This window comes from Haliotis rubra, unplaced genomic scaffold, assembly GCF_003918875.1.
Source record: "Haliotis rubra isolate DU_JTF1 unplaced genomic scaffold, ASM391887v1 Scf523, whole genome shotgun sequence".
NCBI classification, from domain to species: Eukaryota; Metazoa; Mollusca; class Gastropoda; order Lepetellida; family Haliotidae; genus Haliotis; species Haliotis rubra.
In genome coordinates this window covers 600,369-623,963 of record NW_025767217.1, presented here as the reverse complement: position 1 = coordinate 623,963, position 23,595 = coordinate 600,369, and the positions used below count along the sequence as shown (strand labels likewise).

Genomic DNA, 23,595 nt, shown 5'->3' with positions numbered 1-23,595 from the left:
AACCGGCCGCTACAGATATTAGAAAGTAAATTCGGCTTTCTAAGTTTGCTCCTAGAAGGGAGGTTCGTACACCTGCACTTCCACCCTCTACTCCAGAATCTGGACCAGCGCATGTTTGTAATACGCTGGCATTTTCAATTCCCTACCCAATTTCGTTTCGAGATTACAACATTGCTATATCGCAGTGCACAAGATTTGTCCCATTACTTGAGCGTTGTTCATGGCATGTGAAGCGCCGTACAATCTCTAGCAATCCTCGCTTTTGCTTGTGTCATATCACTATATTTCACCCACGGAACTACAACCTCCGTGGTCAGCGAAGTTCGTGTAATTTGATTATAGTCGGGACTCACGACTGAAATGAAATGGAATGCAGATTTAACGTATACAAAAGTAATATTTCTTTGAGTGGCATTATTTAGAAGTTTAGTAGGACATACTTGCTTGACAACGATGCAAGAATCTGTATCGAAACGTCGCACTACCTGAATAAAGAAGTTTGTCCGTATATGCAATAATTGTTTGAGTTTCACTATACAAGGTGGGGATTTCAAATCATGTTTTATTTTGTTTTCTTTCGTTGTTTATCTCACAAAACGTTATATTCATGAAATTGACACGGTCAGTCAGTAGTCAAAGTCATAAAGGTTAAACTAGTAAATGGGCACTAAGTCACTACACTGCTGTACCCGCACCACGTGAAATGGATTTGATAAGGTGTAATGACGTCATTCATTTATCAATTGGCACCAGTGACGTCATATTGCAATGGACATAAGATATGTTGTGTTTATTACCAATATATGGTGAAACATAACCAGTGTCATTATGTCATATGTGCACATATCACTTTTGCCTAGCAACCACAGTTTCTGTATTTCGTCGTCTGTGACGTCATTAAACAATTGAACATGACGTCTATGAAGAGGGCCGTCACTATTGCTTACCGTGTTTTACTGCACAAATGTACATGAATAAAATGAATAATAAAGAAATTATTACACTCAAGCAAGATATGTCATGACTTATATGGAACGAGTGTGAAATGTTGTACATAATTTTGCGCGAGTTTCGTATAAGTCGTATTACACACTTGCTCGTATAATAATCTATTTATTACCGTGGAAGATAGTGCAGTGAAATATTACACTAGTGAAATACGGCTAGACGTATGACGTCATAATGTTTACAGTTATGACGTCACAATGCTAATACCTCTGTCACAATGATTCTAGACCTTTCTTGACACGCGGAAAGCTGAGAGTCATCACACTGTAGCCAGTGTCTTATCAATTTATATTGAAGAGAAATCAACAGAATACTAGACTCGCGTCCGTGCAATACAAATCATTAACTCGTCTGATAAAGATGTTATTACACGGAAGATCGTTTAGTATCCTCTATTTATTATGGAAATAGAACACTCGGTAAATGTGCAAAATATTAATCGATAGAATGCAAACAGATATATTAACTAGTAGTGATACCAGTGCTGTTTTGGCTATGAAACTACCAGATAGATAGGTTATATTTTGTGAAAGTGCAACACCAAAAGGATGATTTTTGTGTAAACTAGCCACATGTTCTTCGTTGTTCATACGGGGGCGGTGGGGTAGCCTAGTGGTTAAAGCGTTGGCTCGTCACGCAGAAGACCCGGGTTCGATTCCCCACATGGGTACAATGTGTGACGCCTATTTCTGGTGTACCCCGCCGTGATATTGCTGGAATATTGCTAAAAGCGGCGTAAAACCCTTTTCACTCACTCACTCGTTGTTCATACCATCAATCTCTAGTGTATCTCTAATGTTTCACCCAGACTCTCGAGATTAAATTAAAAATGGACACAACTCAAGTTAGACATTATTCCGGTTTTCAATTGGTGTTATTTGTACATTTTGTAGATGCATACTTTCAAAAATGCGTAAATGACTTTTTGCCGTGCCAAACCGAAAGTTCATCTGATCCACACTCGATTACTTACAGGCCGCCATGAAGGTGGAATATCGCTGACTGCGGAGTTAATCCAGGGAAACCAATTATGATATCACGGTTACTGTTTGACATTTACGTATTACTGTCGTATCGCGAATCGAGCATCTGGAAACCTGTCCGTCGTGAGGTCATTCTGGACGAACTGTCGGCGTCATAGGTGGGGTGAAATAGGGTCCCGTTCAGATTTACTACACTTAGGAACCGTTCATAATTTATGGGTGTGGGTGTGTGTGTGTGTGTGTTTGATGATTTTTATGGAGAGGCATATACAATGTGAATGACCCCTGAAATTTATGTACAAAATAAGTTAACCTCCCTGCATGCCATGTACAATATCAATGACCCTCCACTTCCCACAATTTCTAAGCATAATTTTAAACATAATTTTATGTACAAAATTGCTGACCCCTAGTACGTGAGTACCAAATTTGCTTCCCCAAGCTCCCCAGAATAAAATGGATCTCTCCTTCCGCCTTTTAAAATCACCATCACAGTCAAACACCGTTTTGCCGAACTTCGACACACCAGGCAGATGCATCTGTCAGTCCGCAGTCCTACCTGTGCAGTAACACACAGTCAAACACTGTTTTGTCGAACTTCGACACACCAGGCAGATGCATCTGTCAATCCACAGTCCTACCTGTGCAGTAACACACAAACACCGTTTTGTCGAACTTCAATGTGTCGACCTTATACGGCTGTCTCGAGGTGGAAGCTTAGACCCTTTGTATGCTTTAGGTTTTCATTATGGTTCTATTGTGTCGAACCTCGGATATCTCGAAGTATCTACGTACGTCCCTTCAACATCGACACAACAGAGGCAACTATGTTTGTCGTCAGAGGCGACTAACGGGATCGGGTGGTCAGGCTCGCTGACTTGGTTGACGCATGTCATCGGTTCCCAATTGCGCAGATCGATGCTCATGCTGTTGATCACTGGATTGTCTGGTCCAGACTCAATCATTTACAGACCGCCGAATATTGCTGAGTGCGACATAAAACTAAACTCACTCACTCACTCGACACAACAGTGTTTGTCTGTATCTATAATTTTACGTCCACTTAGAAAATAACGTACGAATCATGAGGCATTACGAAACTTCTGTCTCAAGGCATGGCGAGGGACTTCATGAGGGACAGATAATGTATCATATATTACCAACTGTTATTTTGCGAGAAAATGAAAAAGTGGAAACCAACCAGGACGACGTCCTTATTAATTATGTGCGACAATGCGTTGTGACGTCAGGTTGCTACGCAAACAACGAAAACTATGGACTGACCTTGCCAATCAGTTTGAATCAGAAAGTATGATTCTGAGGGGTAGTTACAGATATCTTTGCCTCCGCGTATTAGTTTTAAAGAATAACTGACGAGTATCAAGGAATTACGGATTTAACATAGCGTATGCTCGTCACAAATGCCAAGTACTGAGCTTGGATGTTTCTAATCTGTGGCATGGCGGAATACACGCATTCCAGCGTACCTAAATGACCCAAACCACACCACCCCCGTGGTTTAAAGGACAGAGTATCCACAGGGGCGTGTATCGCTAAACCTGCCAAGGTATACAGCAAATGACACCAACCACACCACCCCCGTGGTTTAAAGGACAGAGTATCCACAGGGGCGTGTATCGCTAAACCTGCCATCAAGGTATACAGCAAATGACACCAACCACACCACCTCCGTGGTTTAAAGGACAGAGTATCCACAGCGGCTTGTAACGCTAAAACTGCCAAGGTATACAGCAAATGACACCAACCACACCACCTCCGTGGTTTAAAGGACAGAGTATCCACAGGGACTTGTAACGCTAAAACTGCCAAGGTATACAGCAAATGACACCAACCACACCACCCCCGTGGTTTAAAGGACAGAGTATCCACAGTTACGTGTAACGCTAAACCTGCCAAGGTATACAGCAAATGACACCAACCACACCACCTCCGTGGTTTAAAGGACAGAGTATCCACAGGGGCTTGTAACGCTAAACCTGCCAAGGTATACAGCAAATGACACCAACCACACCACCCCCGTGGTTTAAAGGACAGAGTATCCACAGGGGCTTGTAACGCTTAAACTGCCAAGGTATACAGCAAATGACACCAACCACACCACCTCCGTGGTTTAAAGGACATAGTATCCACAGGGACTTGTAACGCTAAACCTGCCAAGGTATACAGCAAATGACACCAACCACACCACCCCCGTGGTTTAAAGGACATAGTATCCACAGTTGCGTGTAACGCTAAACCTGCCAAGGTATACAGCAAATGACACCAACCACACCACCCCCGTGGTTTAAAGGACAGAGTATCCACAGGGGCGTGTAACGCTAAACCTGCCAAGGTATACAGCAAATGACACCAACCACACCACCTCCGTGGTTTAAAGGACAGAGTATCCACAGGGGCTTGTAACGCTTAAACTGCCAAGGTATACAGCAAATGACACCAACCACACCACCTCCGTGGTTTAAAGGACATAGTATCCACAGGGACTTGTAACGCTAAACCTGCCAAGGTATACAGCAAATGACACCAACCACACCACCCCCGTGGTTTAAAGGACAGAGTATCCACAGGGGCTTGTAACGCTTAAACTGCCAAGGTATACAGCAAATGACACTTACCACACCACCCCCGTGGTTTAAAGGACAGAGCATCCACAGGGACTTGTAACGCTAAAACTGCCAAGGTATACAGCAAATGACACTAACCACACCACCTCCGTGGTTTAAAGGACAGAGTATCCACAGGGACTTGTAACGCTAAAACTGCCAAGGTATACAGCAAATGACACCAACCACACCACCCCCGTGGTTTAAAGGACATAGTATCCACAGTTGCGTGTAACGCTAAACCTGCCAAGGTATACAGCAAATGACACCAACCACACCACCCCCGTGGTTTAAAGGACAGAGTATCCACAGGGACTTGTAACGCTAAAACTGCCAAGGTATACAGCAAATGACCCAAACCACACCACCCCCGTGGTTTAAAGGACAGAGTATCCACAGTTGCGTGTAACGTCAAAACTGCCAAGGTATACAGCAAATGACACCAACCACACCACCCCCGTGGTTTAAAGGACAGAGTATCCACAGAGGCGTGTAACGCTAAAACTGCCAAGGTATACAGCAAATGACACCAACCACACCACCCCCGTGGTTTAAAGGACAGAGTATCCACAGAGGCGTGTAACGCTAAAACTGCCAAGGTATACAGCAAATGACACCAACCACACCACCCCCGTGGTTTAAAGGACAGAGTATCCACAGGGGCTTGTAACGCTAAACCTGCCAAGGTATACAGCAAATGACACAAACCACACCACCTCCGTGGTTTAAAGGACAGAGTATCCACAGAGGCGTGTAACGCCAAAACTGCCGTCAAGGTATACAGCAAATGACACTAACCACACCACCTTCGTGGTTTAAAGGACAGAGTATCCACAGGGGCTTGTAACGCTAAAACCGCCAAGGTATACAGCAAATGACACTAACCACACCACCTCCGTGGTTTAAAGGACAGAGTATCCACAGGGGCTTGTAACGCTAAACCTGCCATCAAGGTATACAGCAAATGACACCAACCACACCACCTCCGTGGTTTAAAGGACAGAGTATCCACAGGGGCTTGTAACGCTAAACCTGCCATCAAGGTATACAGCAAATGACACCAACCACACCACCTCCGTGGTTTAAAGGACAGAGTATCCACAGGGGCTTGTAACGCTAAACCTGCCATCAAGGTATACAGCAAATGACACCAACCACACCACCTCCGTGGTTTAAAGGACAGAGTATCCACAGGGGCTTGTAACGCTAAACCTGCCATCAAGGTATACAGTGTCACTGATGGGGTCTTAGTACTATATAAAAGGATCCTTGGGAGAGTATCTACCAGTAGAGAAGGACAGACAGACAGACAGACATGCATGCATGCATGCACGCACGCATACATCCATACATTCGTACACACATCCATACATACATGCATAAATACATACATACATACATACATACATTCCCACACATACATGCATGCATGCACACATCCATGCATGCATGCATGCATACATACATACATAAATACATACATATAATACATACATACAAAGACGTTTGAGGATGTCGCTTTGGGATGGAACAACGACTGGTCAGGTTGTACTGATTATAGGTGCCTGAGTGGTATATCCATAGTAAACTGCGGTATCTCAGGGGGCTAGCGTTACAGTAGACTAACAACTAGTCTCTGAAATGAACATATTTTACTGAAAAAAGGTTCATAGTAAAAAAAAAAATATAATGAAAAGGAGCCTATTCATTTTCAGAAGCTGAGGAAATCTAGACTTGCCACATTTTCTAGACTTGCGTGGGCTTTCTTGGATATATTTGCTTCAGGGTCTGTACGACAGACTAGCGTTAGAGAGGCGGCATCAGTTCGGTCAAGTACCATCAGCCACACACATCACGCTAGTCTGTCATACAGACCCTGAAGCAAATATATCCAAGAAAGCCCACGCAAGTCTAGAAAATGTGGCAAGTCTGAAAATGAAAAGTCTCAGGGCTCCTTTTCATTATATTTCAATTTGTTTACTATGAGCTTTTTTTGTAAAATATGTTCATTTCAGAGACTAGTTGTTTGTCTAACATCATGCATGTACGATACGTCTCTCTTTAACTGCAACAATCTTGAAATTTCATCCCACCTCACGTCAGCTCACTTTTATCAAATAAATACATGTTACTCTCATGCCGCCTGGGTGTTACTGCGCCATTCACCTACTTGTTGATAGGTAACCAATGTACATCTCCATCTTTATGGTAAATACCGCTACAAATGTTTCAGTTTAGCTCGATTGAATGACAGGACGCTGCACACAGCCCATAAATCCAGTTATACTTGAGCTAGTTTGAAGATGTAAGCATTGGTGCCTGTCGTCACTACCGGAACGATATTATGGTGGCGTTAGGGTCGGGGGTATATGGAGATAGAATGGATATAGCATAGGATCGAAGGTTATGTCGTAATATTGTTTCAACCTATTTCCACATAAATCTTGAGAACAGGCTGGTCCCCAGAACCTAAGCTTGTCAATCGAGGCGATTATATGGGCAAGTAACTTGGTGATTGTGTTATCACAACGCATTCAGACGCCAATGGTTGATCAATGGTTTGTCTGGTTCAGACTCGACTCAATACGTTGTAATATAGCTTACAGTCGTTGTAATATAGCTTACAGTCGTTGTAATATAGCTTGAATATTGCTACCAAGCGGCGTTAAACAACGACCAAAGTGTAGACAGGGCAGAGCAGGTCTAAATACCTCATGCTCTCTGCCACAGCCATTGGGGATCGGGTGGCAACAATGTGCTACCTTGTTGATTGTATGTCACCGTTAAACATATCATGGAATACAGTTCATGCAACTTGCCCAAAGTTGGTCAACACAGATTCGATAATTTAGTCATTATTCAGTCATATTGCGGCGTGAGACAACACGCACGCACGCACGCACGCACGCACGCACGCACACACACACACACACCAAATCAAGTCAACACAGTTTACAAATTACCTGTTTATTACATGACAAAAGAGTACATGATCTAACTAAAATAAACTAGGTACATGTGATCTCGTACTTGGGGTACTTAGATTCGAAAAAAACTACAATGACGCCATGAAGATTCGATTTATGAGATGGTTCTACGACAAACGTATAGATAACGCTTTCTAATGATAGCATGTGTATGGTACAAAGACAGTGACTATTAATGCTGTAGAATTTCAACGGCCCCTTCCCAAGAAACTCAAACGCCTCTTGGTTGTACATATCGTACACGGGACCACCATATATATATATATATATGGTTGAGCACTAGAAATACTGGCCGGTATCCCCCTCGGGGTCTAAAGCACCATCCTGATACAATACATCGTTAATTCTTCACAGGCTTGTATACGTTCCATAAAACCGTCAATACAAACGACCACGGTGTCTGTTTTTGAAAGAAGAACCAAAAACAAGTTGCAACTCTTGGTAATGAGCACTTCTCCATACAGGTGCTTTTAGCGATCCCTACCGTTGCCTAATACTGACGCAGTGCGTTGAGCAGATGGCTAGAAACTAAGGCTCGTGTTGTCTCTGAGTAAACAGCGCGCATTGGTCGACCACTCGCTGGTTTCACATTCGTGACCAACTCGTTTTGTTCCGGGACAAGCCGAATGGAGGTTACGGAAAGGGACGAGTGGTGACGAATGGCTGTTTTAATCCATTCGTGATCAACTCGTGTTATTCCGGGACAAGCCGAATAGCGATCGTCTTGGAGGTTACGGAAAGGGGCGAGTAGTGACGAATGGTCTTAATCTTGTGAAATAGGCCGTGGTCTGATTGCTTGACTAAAAACAGATATTACACCGATAATCGGTCGGTTAAGGGAAGGAATGTATCTTTTAAAGCCTGTGAAGTAGTGACGATGTGTACTACAAATCTACATGGACCTAAAGTCGTCTATTTTTGAGCAAACTGCAAAAACGAAAAATAAAAAAGACTAGAAAAACAGAGACAGGGGGTGATGTATAAACCAATAGGAAAATACTTCTGAATCGCAGTGTTTGCATGTTGATTGCAAAAAGATATGCTGCCATGTTTTTGTCAGCAGTTCGAGTATGTAAATATGACGGGGATGATTGCATCTTCAGAGATACAGCGCCTGATTCATGAATCGTTCGTAGGTACAAAACCTGAAGCAGTGACATTTGGTATATACATGGTACAACAGCTTCACCTGGGTATATATTCTTATCGACAATATCAAAGAGGTAGATTCAAAAGTTTTATAAAAATACAACATTTAAATTTGATTTTTTTTTTAAACTTAAAAATGTTGTATTTTGTATTTTTCTCTGAATTCGTAATTCGGGAACAAATCCTCCTTGAAATAGCATATTTTGATATTTTGCTACATCAACGTTTATTCCAATGTGGCTATTCGCACATGCGCAGTTGGACCTGGTCCAACTCAACACGAACTTGAACTCCCCACACCACCGCAGACATGGACACAGTATACAAAACAATACAAAGCGCCAGTGTGAGGAGTTCGAAAATTTGAAAATGTTCTAGTCTTGACTTGATTGTTTATTCTTTTTCGTTTTCTTCCGTCAACTTGACTTTCTCCTCAATTTTCTCGTCCTTTTCTTCGATAGAGTTCTGAGTGTTCTGCGTGTCGTTCATTTCAACCAGCTCGGTCTTGGCACCCTCCTCCGCCTCGATGATGGGGTCCACCTCCGTCTGGGCGGGGGTGTACGACTGCTTGTGTCGGAGGAGACACTTCTTGGCTTGGGCCACGGTGGCACCGGCAGAGAAGACGTACTCGTACAGAAGACCGGCGATCACGCCCCCGACGATTGGCCCAACCCAGTAGATCTGGAACAAAATACACAATGAATCAGGTAACGTCGTCAGCATCATCATCATCATCATCACCATCACCATCATCATCATCATCATCATCATCATCACCAATACCACCACCACTGCCATCATCATGAATTTTGTAGATTTTAGTAGTAGTAGTAGTAGTAGTACTAGTACTAGTAGTAGTAGCAGTAGCAGTAGCAGGAGTAACAGTAGTAGTAGTAGTCGTAGTCGTTGTTGTAAAATGTTAGGCAACAATTGCGATTATATTTTTTCAAAGTGCCGTCACTGCCAAACAGAGTGTTACAAAATATTGTACTACATTTAACGGGTTTTTCGATTTTCAAGCCAAGAGGCTTTTGAGACATGTTTTCTCGCGGTAGGTGTCAAACTGATATTTGGGAAAGGGAATCTCAATGTATTTAGGGCTCGTGGTACATTATGTCATCCAGCCAATGCATATCGTTCGATGCCTTTCTTTAACAACGCCATATGGCTGGAATTTGCTGTGTGCGGCGTAAACTAAACACACTAAAACTCCTTTAAGTAGCAAGGGGTAGGGGTAGCCTAGTGGTTAAAGCGTTCGCTCATCATGCCTAAGACCCGGGTTCAATTCTCCACATAGGTGCAAATTGTGAAGGCTATTTCTGGTGTCCCCTCGCCGTGATATTGCTGAAATAAGGCTAAACCAAGTCGACTGAGTTTGGAATTTAAGTGTTGTAACCACTTTGTAATGTGAATGTGCAGCGTGTAATTCTATCGTGTTTATTCTATGGGAAGCATGGGCAACGGATGCGTGAATTAACTGAAGCCATAAGGTGGTACATTTTAAATTGAAAATGTATTTTCTGAGATAATGCATTTCGAATTCTTTTGAAACATGACACCTTTTAGACATGTTCAAATATGGTGTCAGTCAAATTAAATATGTACAGCATATCTGTATAATCAATTCCTTACATTTGCCTTTGTTGAGCGGGTTTTATTTACATAGATTTAAATAGGAAATAGGAAATTAATAAAACACTCTGAGTGTGCGAAACAATGTAGAGCAAGATGCGGGAAAAGAAATAAGAATTTTAGTGAATTAATTTTTTTTAAATCAAATGTTTAATTTGGTCCGCAGATGTTATAAAATATTTAGATATTGACAAAATAAATATACATGGGCGTGTTTGTTTTTGAAAAACAGAAAAACAGCACCGTCTATCAACTCGTCATCACGAGTTTACAAGCATAGACATAACCTCCAACACATGTCGAGAATTTACACGGCAAGGCGCGGTTTTATCACAGGCTCAAAGAGCTGCATAAAATTCCTCGCTTGTCCTTGCGTTCGCTTTCAACATCAACAAAAATCTTAACCTTGGCTTAAAGTTTACTCGACAAAAGGAAAATCTAAACACATGTACAATCTTGTAAACATGAGACTCCGATGCTTTCTGACAAAAACATGCGTAAGTACATGCTACTCTCAGTCAGCGCCCCCTAGCGGAAATGTATGTTTACCGGGGTCAGAGGACGCCCATCACCACAAGATAAGACCACCCCATATGGCCTTGGATTGTAATTCGCGCACATATAATGGCTCTCGCTTCCAGAGCTAGCTTCCAGAGCTAGTGTAACTCGTGATTATCTTTAATGGGACAGTTCTAGTGTTGTGTAGTTGTCTGCGAATGGGTCTGAATTTCATCATGACGTAGTACCGGAGATTACCCACATGTCTGTCTATTTAGATAACTCTAGATACTTCATTCTATCGAGAACACGTGGTTTTCCGCCAGTTTGTTTATGGGTTTTTCGATCGTAGTAAAGAGTGCCAGAGAACAAACGCATTCTTCTTGAATCAATATATTCTTGCTCATTGCTGCTACCGGAAATTACTCTCTGGGGTCTGAATTTATGTAATAGATGGTGTATATTTGTATTTTTTGATCAAATGACTTATTTATCTTTTCGAGGGCCTGGCAAATATGTTTTCATTTGTGCAGCTATGGATGAAAACGATTTGTGAACATGTTACTTGACCAGAAAAGAAAATGTTCAGTTATAAGACTGAACGACTGAATTATGTACTTGTTACGTCACATGGAACTAACATTTTAAAGGTCGGAATATGATCCTATTCTGTTATACATGATGTTCCAATGTATTCCACAAATGTCCTTCAAAATAACTTCGCAAACATCATATAAGGAAACATCCGCTTCTTTTGCCGAATTTAAAATATTTGTTTCCTAGGGGCTGTTTCCAGTTGTGATAAAACCATTTTTGTCGCGAGTGAAACAATGGATCGGTTACCTGACACAGAAGCATTTCTTTCGCTTCACATGAAATATAACATTTAACTCATGTTTTAAGTTCAAACATTGTTTCAAAATCCGCTAGATGACTACGCGCAGTGTGCTTGGAAAACACCTCTCAAAGTGTCAAAACATCTTGGCATTGTTTCATTTTGCGTCTGTTGACACTGCACTTAGTTCAAATATGTGCGACAATTTCCTAGGTCGTCGGTCGTTGGATGGTTGAGCGGGAACAATTTCTGAATATGATTAGTGAGAAGTTTTTCTTGCCAAGACGCGGAGCGGGGTATGAAACTGATACTGTAATTAAATTCCGGACGACTTGTTTTCTTGGTGTTGCAAGGCAAAAAGACGCGCCCAGGGAGGGTGGGGTGAGGGGGAATGGGACGCTTGCTGGGGACAGGCAGGGAAATGACACATTTCCCAGGGATATAAAGTAGTGCAAATACTTTGGGAGAAAGAGGCGGTAAAACGCCGAGGAGAGTATTAACAGAGACGACTGAGTCTTAAAATCATTATTTTGAAAGTTTTACCACAGATTTTCACCTCCTTTTTTCAGATAATGAACCGGGTAACAAAGAAATAATTTACAGACAATTCTGAAAACCTCTACATAATCCTAGATTATAACAAAATATTTTTGTTGGCTCTTTGTGTTGTTATCCTGACTTATTGTATGTGTTTCTTAAAGAGCTCTGGGAAATTAAGTATTGTACTGTGTTCCGTTTGGATTTGTTTGAGGATAGATATATATTTTTAATATTTTTAAATAAAACTTTCTGGGACAAAATATTAGTCTACTTGCAGATATGTTTATATTTACAATACTGCTTTCAATAATTGCAGGATATACACACTAGTGCTGGATATTGCCTTGATTCTCATGTTGCGATTTTTCAGATTCATCTCAAATATAAACATGTGTTAACATGAACTATTGCAAAATGAAACAAAACATGATTCAGGTGAACTACCTGAGCTTAAAATCCCTCTAATAACTAAGATCCTTGACTAGAATGTCATTATACAGCCCTACAAAATGTATAAGACTTAGGCCTTTATGATGAATTGATATCAGGGGTATCAACCATTTTGTTGCTATAGAAATCAAGGGCAGATAATTCAACTCTGGATGACCCAATATATTGCAGAATCTGAACCATATTGCGATATTCGTATCGCGAGATACTGTAAAGGTATACTACCGGTTTACCAGTAATATTGCACAGCCCTAATACACACAGTCGAACTTCAGGAAGACGGACGGCGATGAGTTGGAGAAGATGTTTGTCGTTCCAGGTGACAGAATGGGGGCTAATTATGTTTGTCTGGGTGTACAGCCTGTATGGTGTACCGACACGTAAACAATGTCTGTGGATGAGGATGTACATGCAAATTCTGGGGGGCCCTGTCCGAGGAGAGCACTGGCGGTGATATGTTGCAGACCTGGTGGACATAATTGACCTGGTGTCTGTTTATACAGACACTGGTGATGGATGTGTGTCTTCATCTGGGATAATGGCGTGCAGAAACAAGGAACCGACTGTACCAGCAAGTAGTTAACGTCCATCTGACGTTCTGAGACTTGTCAATTTCCGACAAAGCTTTCCCCTTGACTAATTTACCATATAATGTATTTTCATCCTTATAATGTTTGCGTATATATAGTTATTGAACATTGTCCCCGTTTCTACATCTTGGATTTGTAGTATCTCGAGTGAGTGAGTGACTGACTGACTTGGAATTAAAGCACAATATGATCTCTTGTATCTCTGGTATCTTGTGTCGGCAGTGTTTCTTGCTTTGTTTCTTTGTTGTTTACCGTTATACTCAGCAATATTCCAGCTATATGGGGGCGGTCTGTAAATAATCGAGACTCTACCAGACAATCCAGTGATCAACAGCATGAGCATCGATCCACGCATTGGGATACGATGACATGTGTCAACCAAGTCAGCAAGCCTGACCACCCGATCCTGTTAGTTGCCTTTTACTACAAGCATGGGTTGCTGAAAACCAATTCTAACTCGGATCTTCACGGGTTGTTTGATAGTTTGAGAGTGAGTGAGTGAGATGAGTTTAACGATGCTTTTGGCAGTTTTATAGTTATATCACGGCTTGTCGTCTTGTAGGAGGAAGGTTTGAGGTGATGCAGGCCACTGACGTTTATCACCGTGACGAACCCCACGAGCAAGGAACCTTACCATATAACAGACAAGAGATAACAAACTTATTAAAGTCCGAATGGTACAACTTGGCGTCGTAACCTAGGTGCGTTCTAAATGTTTCCGGTGCCATGTTGGTTTGGGCGCCTTAACGGCCGCAATTCGCTGTTCAGTGTCACGTCATTTTATAACTGAAATAAAATCGTGGGTTCGATACCATTATGGTCTGCGATATGCCCGTGCTCTTGTATTTCACCAGCATGCCAGTTGTCCGAGCACCAGGGGGCGTTGGGGTAGCCTAGTGGATAAAGCGTTCACTCGTCACGTCGAAGACCCGGGTTCGATTCCCCACATATTTAATGTGTTTTGGTGTCTCCCGCCGTGATATTTCTGGAATAGTTCTAAAAGCGGCGTAAAACCATACTCACTCACTCAATCTTATAAATACTCACAACACCTTTTTATGGTGGTTCATTGAAACTTAAGTACTCTCTGACTGAGTATGGTTTTACGCCGCTTTTAGCACTATTCCAGCAACATCACGGCGGGGGACACCAGAAGAAACTGAAGTAAAATTCAGTAAAATGTGTTTTGTGTCTTTGTTATTTGTCTGTTTTAGCCGCCATGCTGTTGCAGTAGTTTCGAGTGCGGTGTTAAACGACCAACAAACAGATTTCGAACTGTAAATGTGCAACGTACCCAGTGATCAGTCCATCCGCCAACGATAACTGCCGGGCCGAAGCTTCTGGCAGGGTTCAGGCCAGAGCTTGTGAAGGGAATCTGAAGGTAGAAAACATAGTGAGTTCAAATGTCATGAAAATGATGTGATTACAAACAAAACTAAAACCAAATAACAAGATTAAACGTATTAAACATTATATGCTATGTTTTTGTACTTATAGAGTTCGGAGATTTGAAATGATTAGGTCAACCGTGAACGAGAAACCCGGCTACCGAAAGGTATTCATAAGGTTCCATGAATAATTATGCAGAATGCACTTGTTAGCGCATTTAACACAGAGTCAACGTACAAACAGCTACTCTGTTATCCAGCCGATCAATTCAAACCGCTTCCAACTTTTCGGTGCACATAATTTCTCTCGCCTACAAGAGTAATTTGATTTGGACCACAGTTTTAGCTCTTGGTTACTTGAATTGGAGTCTGTGGTAGCAAAGTCCAGGCTATTTATCAGAATTATACTGATATACTGATCCCCAAGTTATATTGGGGATTACATTGTCTCCGTAAAGTTCAGATCTTAGTACTTTGGGGGGTAATTGAGGCCCATCCAGGATTCGAACCCGGTCCGCCTGAGATACTAGTATACATGTAGTTCCCTGGCTCATCGAGGGTGTCAATGCACTGTAGACCTGTTCGTATGTAGATAACTGATGATTTATGAAAGAAATTCCTCTAACTTCAATGGACTCCTATGTTCCTATCTAAGGTTCCTAATACAGCTCCTCCCCACCGCGCACCAGTCATATATAACGCTTGCTACACCACGTTCAATCTACAATATAATATATGGCTTAAGCGTATCACCAACATTGCCGTTTTACATTAACATCCACAGCAAGATTGCTTTTCATAGGCCTTCATGTTTATTTCGTTTATCAATACCGCCCAGAGATATGTTTATTACTCGGAACTATGACTGGAATTGAAAACTAACCTTATGCTTAATGACACACAAATATTCCTGGGTCAACTTTAACAAACTATCAGCACATTCGGAATGGCTATCAGCGGTTCTGCGTAACACGTGTCCTCGATAATGAACCATGGTTCAACTTTTCGTCTGTTTATGGTCTTAGCTTGCTATGGTGTTGCAATAAAGGATTCCAAGTTCAGAGTAATGGGTTTTTCATACGGGTCTTCATCTTTGACACTGTAGTTCGTAGCTATCGTGTATATGTTATTTCTACGCGATGGGCGTAAGTGATAATCGGTTGTACACGTGTTATAACAGGTGTTACTTGTAAGTCCGATGTATTGGGCGTGTAATTCAACCCTGTCATAACAAACTTGTTGAGGAATAGCATGGACTCGAATCATGCCATTGAAGTGGTATTTCAGTTTTTTAAAGTAATCTCTATGTTGGAATGAATTAGATTAAAGGAATTTGTTCCAGAAAATATTGTTTTTAAATAATTTGTTCTGGTTTTGTAAACAATGGATCACTATGCTGGAAGAGCAAGAAATTTGTTGGGCACCTTTTGTGCTTGCCGGCGTAACATATCAAAAGTTCCAATAATGTATATATTATATAATGTATATATGACATATATAATGTCTTATTTGATGTTACATTGAATGTTTAAATTTAGAAATAAATTCCACTTTCAGTGTTCATTGTTCTTGACTGAAAATTAATACGGATGTTTTAGAAGTCTTGGTTTACAAGACAAAAGTTATCGAAGGCAAAATAACATTATATATATTAACGTATTATATTGGTATATTCTATTTGTTATAATGTATTATACTATATATCATACAGAAGTCCTCGGAATCTCTTCCAGTTTTAATTAAGAAAAATAGACTTGCCAAACATGTTTGTTTGTTTTTATATTTCATGAATACCGGACAGTCGCTAAGGATGACGTAGTGATTATGAAATACAGGGATGTACATCGCGAATAACTTCCCAACAGATCATGTATTTGACGAGGCCATTTTAAAGGCCAAATACTTACGACTTCTTCAAACCAGAAGCGGGATTGGTTCTCATTAGTTGACACAGCAGAGCTTCACAACACTATACCAATAGCCCGCAGTAATCAAAATATTAACCATCATTATATTTCTATATTTGCTTGGATATCGTTCATACCACAAGGTCAGTGAAAGGGTAACTAGGAACAGGAAACGGTAATTAGCAATTATTTACACCACTGTCGTCGAGTAGACTGGCTCCAATATAGTTATGCCCTATTCCATGAAAACAGTTGCGTATTGGAGCATATGTTTAAAAAACTACAAAAGTGCCCAGTTTTACTTCACGGGGAACAAAGAGCCCTTCTATGGCCTTGAATCCAACGCGGCCTAATCCGACAGAGTGCAATTGAAAACGCCAGTCGCCAGAAGCTAAACTTAATTTAGATAGGAAGCCGGGAATCTCGTTTCACGCCCACATTTTGAAATTTACGCCGCTCCAGTCTGGGGGTCATGGTTGAGAGGTCAAGGGGGCGTGGCACTGTAAACATGGTTGTGTTGGGAGAACGTGACTCAGTGAATGGGAAACAATGGTGTGTGTAATGATGGACAAAGAAGATAGGGGTCTTTGTCAAGGAGGTTTCATTGTTTAATGTTTGTTGAAGAATTGATTCTCTTGAAAGGGATTTTATCAATCTAAAACCTCGCAAAATAATTCAATTTATTTATATTTTAATAAATTGTATTCACGCATATAAAAGAAACCCCGGAGATGCAGTAACGACTGCAGTAGTGGACGTAGTTGTAACTACATTAGGAGTAGTAGTAGCAGCAGCAGTAGTAGTAGTAGTAGTAGTAGTAGTAGTAGTAGTAGTAGTGATAGTAGTACTACTAGTAGTAGTATCACTCGTAGCAATAAGACAAGTAGTAGTAGTAGTAATTGCTGTAGAAGTAGAAGTAGTAGTTGTTGTAAAGGGGGCCAAAATGAAATGCGAGAACGTTTGGACAAAACTAGATAAGCATTTCAACAGAGAGGACACAGAAGACAATAGCGTGACCGACGTCAGCAGTAGTAAAAGTAGCAGTTGCAACGTTTACGTCATAGAAGCCAGTAGCGGGAGCAATGCAACATGATCATCGGAATACATCTCACAATCTTCTTATTTATTTATTTAATGAAATGTAACTTCCACATATAGCGACATCCTTACAATTTATTTTTAAAAACACGAAAAAAAACCCAACACATTCCTTTGTCCTTAAACGCAGAGTTTAAAAAATATCTTTGTAAACAGATACCCTGTAATTAGAGCACGGTCTCTGTGAGTGAGTTTTAAAGTGTGACCTAGAAAATCCGTCGGTATCATTAGCATAGTGAGATCAATGCAAGGGGCTTTTACGCTTTCATGAATAGCTGATTGAGAGACAAACGTATTTGATTTATGGGTGCCAGCTTTGTTAATTCACCCCCAAGATTGTTCCGATCCCCGCGGGCCTAGCAGCCGCACGTGAAGGAGGCATTCATGGCAGGTGTTGGGGGGAAGGGAGGAGGGAGGGGGTAAACAATCGCGTGCTCAGTGCAACCACCTAACCCTCTTCGAGCGTCCCTACCCTCCCGCGGTGACTCTTGAAACAGAAGCCCCCCACCCCTCTCCTCTCTCGGCGCGTCAGTCAGTGAATTCCTCCTCTCCCGTCAGTGTTTCTCGGGGCCAGACAGAAGCCAGAGACGGATCAAAGCCTCCCGGGACTGTCAGCGATACTACCCGAGAGAGGGATGTCGCCAAGGAGATTTGAAACTGACCAATGAGTGATCGCGATTATGGTACTGGCAGATCAGAGCGTTTTATTGTGATTCATTGTGTAATTAGTCTTTGAAACAGTTGAATGGTTAGGAAAATGAACTCTGTCCTTGATTTATCATCCACCAACACAATAAATATTCAAATCGAGATGGTTCTGAAATAAGACTTTATATGAACAAAAAATCGCTTTGAAAGAAAATACTCTGAATCAATTTGTAGAATCCGATGATCGAGTGCTCCAATTCAAAGGCTCTTCATTTCTACACGTCAAATTAGTTTTGAAAACAACACTGATCTCATTAACGTCGTAAAAGCGGAAACGTCCACTTTACACCCAAAAGGAGTATTAGTGATCAAATAAGCGCGGGAAATCACACCATACTGGCACAAAACCTTCGTTAAAACCACCGACATATAGTGACGCAACATTCAGACGTCACTCTGGTCTACATCCGGGTCCTAGTCTGGCGTTTGTCAAACGCCACATGTTTACAACCACCGACAACCGAGACGCCACTTTGTTTATTTTCCCTCCAGTTTGCACTTCCACCGACGCGAACGTTTACAAATTCACCCCAGGATGCTAAAGTAGCAAAATCTTGACATTGTGCGCCCAGTAACATGACACCGTCGTTTTTTTTTTTGTCTTGTATTGTTTTTTGTCTCCCAATTCACTGACATACGAAAAGCTATCTTTTATCTATGACAGACCCGTTCAAACCTACTCCCTATCACATAAATAGAAATTCGACCCGACGAGTTGATACGATCGAAAGAAAGGACTGCTGTTTTTCAGCACATCTATCTCGACATTGAAGGCACTGTGTAAAAACATGGCTGAAGTTTTTCGATAAGCTGTGAGATCTTGAACGGGTTGACAAGGAGACAGCTGCACCCAATGGCTGACTGGGCGTGAGGAAGTTTATCTTCCCGATATTTGATAGTTATTCATTTATCCAGAAGTCGACACCCATTTCTAATGAAGAGCAGGATATAATATGAGCAGCTCTTAAACCAAGCATATTTTAGTCCGGACCTACAAAAATAGCCTTCATTATGCCATTGTTTTAGCAAGGGGCGTACATTTTAACCTTAATAACTTCAGGAAAAACATTATTTACACCTGAACCCCTGTCATACCAAGGTATTAAATCATGTTTCAAAACATGTGAGCAAATACACTGACAGTAAGCATGCATTGGTTTATTTACACTATGAACACCGTGTTAATCTAAGGGACTGATTATCTACACTAGGATACGTGTCCTTCACGTCAATAATGTGATTAACGAATGAGTCAGGTCTTTAGAAGATATAAAGAATTTCTTTTTAAAAACGATTTCTGTGAGAAAAATAAACCTTCTCCCGCCATGAGTAACTAAAACATTGTTACTTCCGCGTGAAATCCCACGTACACTCCGTATTTGTTAGTTCTGTTTTATCAACGAAACCCAAACCCACTGACAAATAATCCCACATATTACGAACGCCTCAACATATCTGAAGACGAAATACACCCCTCTCCTTGAGTGTATGTGATGGTAAAGGAGACAACTTGCATCCTGTCAACGAATGTGATACTATTTGATACTCGAAATGATACAATGATCATTTAGAAATCAGAATTAAACGTGGAAGAAAATCTGATTATTGAGTGCCCTCAGCCAGAAAGTAAAAATGTAATACATTCAAATGAAAAATAATAATACGTTTCCACTCGAATTAATTTTTGTCAGTAAAACGTAAATATAATCATGCCAATTATGGTTGTCACCCCCTTCAATTTTATTAATAAGCTGAGGGTGACAACCATTATTGGCATGAGTATACAATGTAGTTTCGAGTTCAGCGATCAATATGTATGCATTTATTTCACAATACTGATTTTGGGGTGAAAAGTTGTCAAAAGTCAACCCATGCTGGATCATACTTTTAACATCAAGGATATGACATATAAATTAAAATTCATCAAGACCCGTTTTGCAAATTGTTTTGGATGAGCGCAGTTTAGGTTATTATTGCTAGAGCTTTCTGCAGAAGTGACTAAGAAAAGGTTTACTTACGGCGAACAAGTGGCACACAGCGACAGCCAAGCCGATGGTGAGAGGGGCTGAGCCGCGGAGGTCCTTCCTCACCCCGTCATTTGAGGCAAACACTGCGATGACCAGTACAAAGGTAATAATCAACTCTACCCCGAATCCTTGGGGTGCTGTGACGCCGTTCTTCACCACGGTGGAACCAAGGGTTCCTCTTATGCCACTAGGTGTGAGTCCATACAGAATCCCTGCTCCCAGGATTCCACCCAGGCACTGAGCGATCATGTAGAGCACCCCTCTGACGATGCTGACCCGTCGGGTGACGAGGGTGGCGGCGGTGACGGCAGGGTTAAAGTGACCGCCACTTATGTGGAAGAACGCCCACACCATCGTTCCGACGGCAAAACCGAAAGTTAGGGAGATCTGAACAACGGTGGGATTATGGGGGTCGGTCCAGTTTAGCCATGACCCACACCCCAAAAGGACGATGAATAGGGTGCCGAAAGTCTCGGCAGCTAACGCCCTCCACAAGTTAGGGCTCACCAAATCCTCGAAATTTTCCTGCATGATTCCGTTCTTCATGACCAAGCGTGCCAGTGTAGCGTCTTGTGCGTAACGTCAAGTTTTATACCCCCAGCGTCCGGTCTCCTCATTGGCTGAAACGTCAAGGCTTCATAACAAATTCTCCCAGCCGCGCGTTCCCTCCCTCTCCCTCCCTCCCACCTGGATGTCAGCCCAGCGTCCCAGCGCGGGGGATGAGCTGCATTCTGGGTCCCCGAACATGTGTCCTGCAAGGTGTCAACGCCGCATCATCCCAATATAATCGCCATTGTTCGAGCCGATTTCTATTACGCCAGAGTCGCTAATTGTAGCAACTTATCTTTAGCGGAAATTACACGTATAGCATATCCTGGGGAAATCTGTATTGTGAATGTGATAATTGGACCGGCGTCTTTGTATGTGACATGGGAAGGGTGGTTGTGTTCCCCTACTTATAAACTCTCCTTCCAGTTCACTAACAAGGCCTGGAGTGTGTGTAGCGTTTATCGCCTCCTCTTTGTACAGGCACGGTTCTTCATAACTTTACAACCGAGCGATTCACCATCGCTATCGACAAATGGGGAAATACAAACACGAAATATTACACAGGAAAGTAGCTGTTTACGCATGCTGTCTGACAATATTAAACACAAACATGAGAAACCAGAAAAGGGCTGAGGCATTCCCTAACCGCGTATGATAACTCTTTGTCGCCGGCATACAAACAGGTCTCTTTGGCAGGTGGCCACTCGCACAGATAGGGCACTATAGGGGCTTCTTCAGTGAAGGGAGGGCGCTAGACAAGGTGGATGTACGGCATGGACAGTACTGGAATTTACACACATGAAAGACATGATTCTGCAGAAATCGGAAACGTCATTATTGTTTAATTAAACACATGATTACGTGTTACTTATTAATTAGACATCTTATAAAATCATACATATGGTTAAGTATAAGTGAAACGATTCTGCAGAAATCAGAAACGTGATTACTGATTAATTAGACAGATGATTACGTGTTACTTATTAATTAGACGTATTATAAAATCATATATATGGTTAAGTATAAGTGAAACGATTCTGCAGAAATCAGAAACGTGATTACTGTTTAATCTGACATATGATTACTTGTATATTTTGTATTAGACACCGTTTATAATTATAAATATGGTTAAGTATAAATGAAACGATTCTGCAGAAATCAGAAACGTGATTTACTAAACAGACACAAGATTTCGTGCTTATTTTTAATCCGAAACCTTCCTAAAATTAAACACTAGTCATATACATGAAAAAAAAATACTATTCTACCTAAATCGGAAACGTGATTATTTATAAATAAGACACAGGATTACTCGTGAATACTTAATGAGACAGTATTATAAATTATACACGTGGTAATATATTGATGAAATGATTCTGCATAAACCAGAAACATAATTATTTATAAATCAGAAACACGATTACTTACTTGTCTGTTTTTAATCATATTTGTTTAGAAATTATACCACAGACCCTCTAATACACATGGAATACATGTAATGTTTATTCCAAAATAGACACAACGTGATGTATATACAGGCTGGGTGTCAACGATGTTTAAAACATAAATTACATGAATCTGTACTTTCCTGGTATCGACATTGCTGATGATAGCGCACATAGATGATACATGTTTTATGTTAATTTACGTTACCTTCTTCCTTACTCTGTTAAAATGTTTTGAGAAAATCATACGAGCCTAAATATTTATTATTCATAATCCTTTGTCATTCTTTTATAATATTTTACTTAATCTTTACATATTTTAAAACCTACATGAACTCATGGAAATTTAAGTCAGCAGAAAAAAATCATTTATTCACGCAAAGAAAACAAATAACAGTAAAACTCTAGGTCAAGTACTTACACGGCAAATAATTATTTAATGCATCGGAGTTGACGTCTCAAACGAAACTGCCGTCGCCCCTGACGCCGGATCAACAATGCTGTGCACTTCTCCACGGAGGTAAATATGAAGACAGGTCCCAAACATTGCTTGCAACGTTGTCCGACAGTGATGGAAGAGTTAGTTCAACATTGAGCAGCTCAGCCATAGGGTCTGACACGACACTAATCAATTATTTATTTGACTGTTGCAAACAAACGAGCAATGACATCCTTACTGTCAGTTGATCTCGAGAGTACACATGCTCTCCCGCCTGTATTCATGTACGGCATGTGGTATATTCACACATGCAGCTCAGTGAAGGATTGTGTACGGGCGTATGTGCGTCAAGGACAGAATGCGATTTTTTGTCACCATGCAAAAAGGTAAACGGTTGCATGGGTTGTTGTTTAACGCCGCAATTAGCAATATTCAGCTTTATGGCGGCGATCTGTCAATAATCGAGTCTGGGACAGACAATCCTGTGATCAACAGCATGAGCATGGATCTACGCAATTGGGATACGATGCGAGTTGTTGTTTGTTGTTTAACGCCGCAATTAGCAATATTCAGCTTTATGGCGGCGATCTGTCAATAATCGAGTCTGGGACAGACAATCCTGTGATCAACAGCATGAGCATGGATCTACGCAATTGGGATACGAAGACGTGTCAACCAAGTCAGCGACCCTGGCCACCCGATCCCGTTAGTCGCTTCTTGCGAGAAGAATGGGTTGCA

At 41.3% G+C, this 23,595-nt stretch overlaps 1 protein-coding gene across 1 annotated transcript; it reads right to left on the bottom strand.

The window, feature by feature from the left end:
• Positions 1-7,566: 7,566 nt before the first annotated feature.
• On the bottom strand, positions 7,567-21,066 carry LOC124252767 (aquaporin AQPAe.a-like). The gene is made up of 3 exons (XM_046686424.1): positions 20,416-21,066; positions 14,591-14,671; positions 7,567-9,432 (listed from the first exon to the last, which is right to left on the bottom strand). The coding sequence occupies exons 1-3, from the start codon at positions 20,968-20,970 to the stop codon at positions 9,145-9,147; spliced, it is 924 nt and encodes a 307-aa protein (XP_046542380.1). The 5' UTR covers positions 20,971-21,066; the 3' UTR covers positions 7,567-9,144.
• Positions 21,067-23,595: the final 2,529 nt, after the last annotated feature.